The 8,837-nt window shown below is 46.6% G+C and overlaps 1 protein-coding gene across 1 annotated transcript in view; it reads right to left on the bottom strand.

Annotated features, from left to right (window-relative positions):
* The window catches only part of LOC112550395 (histone H1.11R-like), a 1,548-nt gene extending 1,248 nt beyond the window's left edge, over window positions 1-300 (bottom strand). The window contains exon 1 of the mRNA XM_025204808.1: window positions 3-300. Coding sequence (XP_025060593.1) covers window positions 3-285 — 283 coding nt within the window. The 5' untranslated portion in view covers window positions 286-300. The remainder of the gene's footprint in view (window positions 1-2) is intronic.
* Window positions 301-8,837: the final 8,537 nt, after the last annotated feature.

Below are 8,837 nucleotides of genomic sequence, written 5' to 3'. Positions count from 1 at the left end.
GGTTCCCTTGTCCACCAGGCCCCGGAGCCCCAGCTTGATGCGGCTGTTGTTCTTCTCCACATCGTAGCCGCCGGCTGCCAGCACCTTCTTTAGGGCAGCCAGTGAGACGCCTTTTCTCTCTTTGGAAGCAGCTACCGCCTGGGTAATCAGCTCGGTCACGCTGGGACCCAGAGGCTTCTTCGCTTTGGCGCCTCCCGCCGCTTTCTTCGCCTTCTTCGCAGGAGCTTTGGCGGCGGGGGCCGGGGCCGCGGCGGCGGGGGCTGCAGCAGGCGCAGTTTCCGACATTGTCAGAGACGTTCCGCAGACAAAATACACTGATACGCACGCTGGTAGGTGCCTTGAATTTATACACGAGAGCTGCTCTGTGATTGGTTCGTTGCAGAGTCCGCCCAGCTGCCAGGCAGAGAGGGCTCTTCTCCCTGCTCTGTTTGTGTTTCTTCGGAATTAAAAAAGTGTGTTTTTTGCACAATATCGGCCGGAAATCGCGCCTATTCTACCATCAAGTAAAGAGGGGAAAGTATATTTTCAGTTTCCAGTGCTCCTTGCCGAAAATGATAAAACTGCACGATATAAAAGCCAATAAATCCGGCGTCGTGGAACTGGAAGGACCTTGGCAGAGATAAAGTTTTGTTTTTCTTAGTAAATTAAAACTGTTCTTTTGCCAATAAAACCCGGAGGAGAACACAAAGGGAATCTTTAGAGGGTCTGCTCCACGTCGGAAAAGAAAGTGGGTGAATTGCATGTACAGGCTCCTTTTAAACTGATTTCAAAAAGGGAGAGGTAGCACACTCTCAGAGGCTAGACCTCAGCTTTCTCAGCCAAACCTCTGGACTACCAGGAACTAGAATTGAATCATTAGTGGATCTTTAAAAAGCACCGAGAATAAAGTTCTGATAGGGGCTGTTTACCATGCAGAGACTGTTGTGGAGCATTAACTAACACACATGCTAATATGGATACAATCTTTGGGTTATTAATATCCGAAACTAGCACAAGACTGTGTATGATAGCTCAGGAACATGTGACATAGTTAAAGCACAATTGCTAAGCATCATTTAATTGTAACCTTAAAATAAATTTAAAATGTTTGGTTTTTTAAAAAAAGATAAAGCTCTAGGAAAACAACAGGGATTATTGGTTCTGAAAAATAACTGGAGAAATTTAGCCATTCGTCTCAAAATTATGACCAGAAGTAAATGTGTAAGTAGGAGTAGGAATTCTGTAGGGTGGTTGTTAGCGCATATTACTAAGGGGGAGCAGTGGGTTCTGCCTCCTTGCTCCGTGGAGTGAATTAAAATAATAAGAAAGCATTATTATTACATTTTATGGATGCTAACTCAGAAAGTAACAATGCTGGTTTGTGGATAATATAATGTTGCTAGGTCACCAATCAGCGCATAGGATTGTTTCTGTATGAAAAGTGTTTGTCAAGAGTAGAGAGTTGCAGATATTGTGGATTTGTACTCAAATGAATTGATAAGCGCTTTTTTTTGTCACTACTGGTAGATCTCAAAACATTTTTCAAAGGAGGTGACCTCCGTTTTCCAGGGGCAGGGTTCAGCGTCTAAGAGAGGTTCACAGGCAGACAATGTTCTTTGCGTAAATGTGGTATCTTTTATTAGACCAACTAAATAGTTAGAAAACTTGTTCTTTGCAAGCTTTTGAGTACAAACACACTTCTTCAGGCACAGGGAGAGTTTGTTGTTGCTCTGTGTGCTCTTCTGGGTGGAATGGAAGCCAATATGCAAAATGCAGGTCTGTGAAAATGCAAATGCATAGAAGTGAGGCTCAAAGGCTGTGTGAGACAATAGGTGTGAGACAGGTAGTAGGGCAGGGAAAGGGGGAATTTGAAGTGGAGATAGAATATAGCTGGTAAAATGCAGACAGGTTACCTGGGGTTATCAACCGGCAGGCAGGTTATAATGTGCCATAAATCCAACGTCTATATTTAGTCCATGATTTTTTTGTATCCAGTAGATTTATGAAGTGAAGTTTGTAGGCTTATCTACAAAAGGTGTTTTGTAGATTCCCTTTGAGGATTAGAACTGAGAGATTGGGGAAAGAGAGATTGTCTCGTGAGAAGTGTGCTCCTACAGGTAGTTGGGTATTTTTGTCTTTGATAGACTTCTGGTGTGCGTTCGTTCTGGTACGCAGTTGTTGTTTGCTTTCTCCTACATATTTTACGTCTGGGCATTTAGTGCATTGGATAAGATATATTACGTTTCTGGAGGTGCAGATGTAGGATCCAGGAATGGTGAGGGTTCTATTGTGGGATGTGTGCGGGCCGGGAGCGACCCGAGCCCTTTTCCGTGCTGCACGCGGGCTGTGGCCAGCAGCCCGGGCACGCTGGATCGGAGAGGGAGGGCGACGAGCTGGAATTAGGCACAAACGCTTAACGGTAGTTTTAAAGATTGTTTACTTACACTGAGATGGCAGTGGTGTAGGCTGGAAAACTTGCTTGAGTTGCGGTTACAGACACAGACAACACGGACGGCCTCGTGGAGTTTGCTAGGCTCCACGGAACAGAGCTCTGGATGCTCTGGGTGAACGCGCCACCAAAATCGAAATCGGAGATACGTCTTATAAAATTTACGATCGAAGACGGGAAGAGGTGGGCGATGGATCAGGTCACCAAGCTCCTCTGAATCTCACACAGGGTCTCTGTTACCCTGCCGTGTATCCAGAGTCCCCACGAGATGGATGTGGAGTCCTCTTCGGCTTGGGCAGAAACTGCTCAAGCCTCTTATATGGATAACAGGCCAATCGTTAGCCGCCACGTGGGAATAATTTAAAACTAGCCAATAGCGGGGAACGAATTTGCATACCGGTGGCGGGAACTCTTTTGCACCGTGCATTTCTCTTGCAACTTGAGCAATGCACTCTGCAAAAGAAGCTGCAGAAAGGCGGGAAACTTGTCCCTGCACCGGGGTTTTCCTCTGCAACAGGAAACTCTCCCGTGCAATGAAGCTGCAACTTGGCGGGGATAATTCTGGTGCCGAAGCGCACACAAAATCATGCCTTTGGGTCATGACAGGATGTAGTTCTTATGGGGATGGGGTGGTGGAGATGTGTTGGCAGATTTTACATTTCTTGTCATGGCATGGTCTGGATCCATTCAGTGTGCTTTGGGCCATAGGAAGTTTGTTTCTGGTGATGAGGTGGCATGGTTTGGTGCTTCTTTAAAGAGTAGGGTGGGTGGTCCTGGAAAAATCTCTTAGAATCAGATCTCTTCTTCTACTATGGATTGCAACTGTTTGAGGATTTTCCATATAGGTTCCAGGGAAGGATGGTATGTCATAACTAATGATGTGCAATTCGTGGGGATTTTCTTTTTCTGCAGAAGCAATTCTTTACATGGTATCCTGGTGGCTCTTTCAAAAGTACAATCTATATCTCTGGAGGAGTGTTCTTGGTGGGTGAAAGCCCTTTTGAGATTTGTGAGGTGACGGTCAAGGGCATTCTCCTCAGTACAAATTCAGTGGTATTGGAGGGCTTAGCTGTATACTACAGCTTTCTTGGTGTGTTTAGGGTGATTGCTGGTTCTGCATAGATATGTATGTTGGTCCATGAGTTTCTTGTATATTGTGGTTTGCATTTTACTATTCTGGATATTAATCATACTGTCTACAAAGGAAATGTTGATGCTGGAGTATTCAAGAGAGAGTCTAATGGAGGGGTGATGCCATGGTGGTTACTGAATTTGTGATGGAAATCAATCAGAGGCTGTAGGTTTTCAGTCCAAATGATGACAATGTTATCTATAGAAGGGAAGTGATTCTTTTGCTCTCTTCAGCATTGGTGAGGCCTCAACTGGAGTACTGTATCCAGTTTTGGGCACCACACTTCAAGAAAGATGTGGAGCCAAACAGATAGCTATTAGGTATTAGAAAATTAGAAAGAGTCCAGAGTAGAGCAACACAAATGATTAGAGGCATAGGAAATATGACTTATATAAAAAGGCTGGAAGGATTGGAATTATTTAGACTAGAGAAGAAAGACTGAAGGAAGCTTTGATAACAAGGCTTCAAATTCTTGAAGGGTGGTTTTAAAGGGGATGGTGATAGATTATTTTACATGTTCACATGGGACAGGACAAGGAACAATGTGCACTCTGACATGTGCTCCAGGGGTGGTGGGCAGTGCTTTAATTATAGAGGGTCCAAGAGGCTCTCATTAAAGTGCTGCCGTGTCTCCTGTTCCAGCATCCCTGCACTTAAAAATGGCAGTGGAGGCTCTTGAACGAAAGCTCATTGGACAAACTTTAGTTTAAGCGCCCCCACCACCATTTTTAAACATGGGGACACTGATACATGAGACACGGGATGCTGCTAGAGCACACAATTGCCACACTCCAGCAGACTTGACGCGCTGAAATTCCAGCACATTGGAGCAGCCTCTGCGCTTATGTATAGGCTCCCAATGGTCTTAAATTGCAACAAGGGAACATTAGGTTGGATATTATGAAGAGCTTTCTTACTATGAAGCTGGCCAAGCATTGAAGCAAACCACCTAGAGGTTATAGAATCTCCATCCTTGAACGTTTTCAAAAGCAGGATATATAAAGATTTCTCTAGAATGGTTTAGACAGGGATGTCTTGAGCAGGGGGTTAGATTAGATGACTTACTAAGGTGCCTTCCAACCCTACTTTTTGATTCTGTGCCTCTCCAGACAAGGGCCAACCTGAGCCAGATGTCCCTGTACCTTAACCTATATTTTCCCTTTCCTGACAAGGGGCACTCTCATATAGGTCTCTAATCCTGGCAGTCAGTTAAAGTGACCAAATTTGCCCTGTTCTACAGTAGTTTTGATCCTTGCAGTCAAGTGGGGATGCTGTGTATAATGCTACACTCTTTAGGTCACTGACTGGTTTTCAACCTTTTTCTGATTTGCAGACCCCTAACAAATTCCAAATGGAAGTGCAGACCCCTTTGGAAATTTCAAATGGAGGTACAGGCCCCTTTGAAGTGGCTGGGCCCTTTTACTATGGATATGGGTGATGAGCTTCCCAGCAAGGAAGCTCACCAAGGGGTAGGGAATTAGGAGCAACCAGCCCACCTGGGCCAGGAGGGGGAAATAAAAAGCACCTGCAGCAATCTCAAGGTGGCTGCTGCACTGTCAGCACAGCTGTAAAGGTTGCTGCACTGAGCCTGGGACCAGCGGAGGTAAAGTTGATCTGGGAGATGCTGTGAGAAGGACTTTTCTTTTGTTTGTTCATGTCGTTTACATGGAAGCTGTCCATGTTTCCTCAAAGACCTCTGAGGGATAAGAGGTAACTGGGAAAGTGTGAAGCCTAGGAAGCCAGATGAGACAGAAACTCCTGGAGCAAGCAGGTATTGCTCAGAAAAGCTAAGTAACATTTCAATTTGTTGAACTTTATTTTGCTTTGCATTTCTTAAAAGGCAGAGGGTGGCCCTGTGGAGTTTTAGCTTTAGCTCAGCTGCAGCTAAGGCAGGGACTCTGAATAATGGGTCGTTAGCTTTAGCTAACAATGGGAGTAAAAGCAGTCAGTTATGGGTGCCAACCAAGCACGCTTAGCTCTGCTCTGCTCTGCTGTGCTCATAAGCTATCTACATCCATGTACACTATTCGCATACTTTTGATTGATCATAGTATTTTTTTGTGAACACCTTAGACAGTCTGCAGATCCCCAGGGAACTGTGGACCACTGGTTAAAAAACACTTGTCTGCTCTAGGTAAATGCATTAAAGGATTTAACAGCTAGAGGGGTGTACACAACCTGATAAGGGTAAAACTTAGACCTCAGATCAAAATCAGAGTCCTCATAACTTAAAAAGCCTGACCTTACAGGAGGCAGGATGCAAGAAGTACCTTGTAATGATATGTTCTGCGCCTGTTTTCCTGACATTCCAATTAACCTTGCTCTCATCAATCTTGATCTGCAGTTGCTTAATAATGATATATTCCTGTACTTAATAATTTCATATACAACATCTGATTCAGTGCATCTTAGTCTGTGCCTAATAAATTGGATAAAGATGATGCCACTCTTTTTGATCTGGGAACATTTCCATATTGCAAACCAGCATGCTGTGTGATGGGAAGGGGCTTAGGGCTGCAAGAGCAGGGTGGGCTTCAGTGGGCATGTCTACACATGCCATTAGGGGGCAGCAATAAACTGCAGAGCTTATTGCTCGACAATTTAGTGCTCCTGGGTATATGGTTTATATTTGTGCCCAGGCTACAGCACATTCAGCTGGGTTGCAGCAGCCCCAGGTCACAGGGGATGCCAGGGGGTCAGCCTGCCAGTGCAGGGCTGCTCCAACTGGGTTCACTGTGCTGTGGAGGGGCTGGCTGGAGCATGAGGTTGCTTCAGTGTAGGGCTAGCCAGCGGGCAGCCCCGCACTGAAGCACCCTTCTGCCCCAGTCAGCTGGGGCAGCACCTATACATGTGCTACTGTGCACAAAAACTCTGCAGCAGGATAATATTTGTATTTACAAGTCCAACCCTGCTGCAGAGTTTGTTTGTTTTATGCACCCCTATGAGGGGTGCATGTGTAGACACTGAGACGTTTACTGTGCAGTTAGTCAACTGTACAGTAAGTGTCTGGTGTAGATGTGCCCAATCAGGCTTAAGATGTCTTATTAACACTGGCTGGTAGAATAAGCACCTGCCTGAGCTTCTGTCTGCTTTGGTCCAACCTCCTTCTTTCACTTCTGTCAAACATGAGTCCCTGTTGAATGTAGCAAACACATTTTAAACCAGGGGTGGGCAATTATTTTGGCTGGACGGCTGCTTAATGAGTTTTGGTGAGCTGTTGAGGGCCGCAAAGATTCATAGATGTAGGGTCAGAAGGGACCTTGTAGATCTTCTAGTCTGACCCCCTGCCCTGGGCAAAAGAGAGAACAGGGCTCAAATGAACCCAGTCCCTCCCCTTGCCTCCTGGAAGTACTCCTTTTTGGAGGGGAGGGTTGCCATCCTGCAACGAGAAAAAAAACCAAACAACAAATCATATACTAAAAGTCAAACACCTACTATAACCTTGTATATGTATATACTATAACATATTTTAATTTTATTACAAAAATATTTTGTCATGTCTTGTGATTGTATAATAACTCAAAAATAAAGTCTTAATCTTGTTTAGTGTGCATGTGTGTGTGGTGGGATTTGGGGAGTGTATGTGGGGGAAATTTGTGATGGGGTGTGGCTGTGTGTTGGGGGGCAACAGGGTATGTTGGGGATGTGTATATATGTGGGGGGGGGCAGGGTGTGAAAGTGTGGCATTTGTGGAGTGTGAGGACCCCTCCACCCACTCCTCCCTGTGGCACACTGTCCTCCAAATTGGCCAATCCAAAGTGAATAGTAGCCACTTCACACAGGCCTACTGCTTTCCCCACCCCCTGCTGTACAGGTCCCAGGACTCCACTGGAAGTGTAGAGGAGCCCCATCCTCTGCTTCTCCATGGAGTCCCAGAACCTGTATGGCAGTGGATGGGGAAGGCAGACATCTCCATTGCTGGGCTTCCCCCAGAGGCCCGCAGGGGCAGGAGATGCACATGTGCAGCATGGAGCCCAACACCATACAGGCAGGCTGGCCTGGCTGTGCCCCTTGCCACCACATGTAGTGCTGGCCAGAGCCGCACGTTAAAGGGCAACAAAGCCTGCACAGGCCACAAGCGCCCTGAGTACTTGCTGCCTCCTGCTGCTGCCACCAGAAGTGGGAGCTGTGTGCCATGGGGGAGAGTATGGAGAGTCCTCACCCTCCCTCACACCCACACTTTGCCCACCTGAACTCCACTCCCACCACCCCCATGGGCTCGGGCTCCACACTGCTGCCAGCTCCGTGCTCCTGCCCAGCTGCAGCTGTCCCCCACCACTGCTGCCCTACCTGGTGCCTGGGGCAAGTGGGATGCCAGGGAAGCTGAGCAGGTCCCCTGGTGGCTGCAGCAGTGGCAGCAGCAGCCCACCTGGAAGCTTGGTGGGAGCAAGGTGCATGGGCTGAGCGGGGTACAATTAGTTAGTAGGTGCCTGTGGGCTGGATGAAATTGTTTGTGGTGGGCCACATCCAGCCCACAGGCTGCATTTGCCCCTGTTTGAAACTCAGTTCTGGTCCATCAGTGCATTGGTTGAGCTATGATTTGGTCCTTTAATCTAGTTATAACCTGGTTTGGCTACTTCCTTTCCCCCAAAGCTACACATGGAGGGGACTCAGCAGGTGAGACTCAGACATGGAAAAGGGATGGCCTCTGTGGCACAGCCTCTCACCATTCTTCCACAGAACCCCATCTGAAAGGGTAATCCCGCTCCATATCCATTCATTCTTTGGCTTCCCTGAATTTATTCCCCTGAGCTGCCAACAAAGGTAGTATTTGCATTGGTAGTCTTTTGAATGAGGAAAATTATTCATTCAAGATGGACCGAAGCCACCAATTCATGAAGAATAGTCGGTCACAGATGTTGATCATCTAGTTTGCTATCTACTTCACTAATTCCCTAAATATACCCCTTCCTATTGGAATAAGTCAACAGAATCTTTAATTATTACATCCCTAAATAATAAGCCAGTATGCTTTCAGGTGTGTATAATCAAGGCCATGGACCTTTGGTCAACATTCGCATTTATTTGTGAAGGGATGCAAGGTCAGTATGACATTGACCATCCCAAGAAGGCAGAAGCTCCTCAGTCTCTGTGAAGTGTAAGTACTTGGTTATCGTGGCTTTGTTACGTAGAGGGGTACCAACCAGGGTCTGTGCTATGGGTGGCAGGGTCGGCAGAAGCAATGGCAGGGGCTGGGGTAGCTATGGAGGCTGCAGTGGCTGAGCTGGCATCAGTGGCAGCTGCTGTTCTTGCTTCTCCTCTAAGTGGCCCATCATT

This window comes from Alligator sinensis, unplaced genomic scaffold, assembly GCF_000455745.1.
Source record: "Alligator sinensis unplaced genomic scaffold, ASM45574v1 scaffold166_1, whole genome shotgun sequence".
Taxonomy (NCBI): domain Eukaryota; kingdom Metazoa; phylum Chordata; order Crocodylia; family Alligatoridae; genus Alligator; species Alligator sinensis.
The sequence above is the reverse complement of the archived record's forward strand: the minus strand, read 5'-3'. Positions and strand labels throughout refer to the sequence as shown.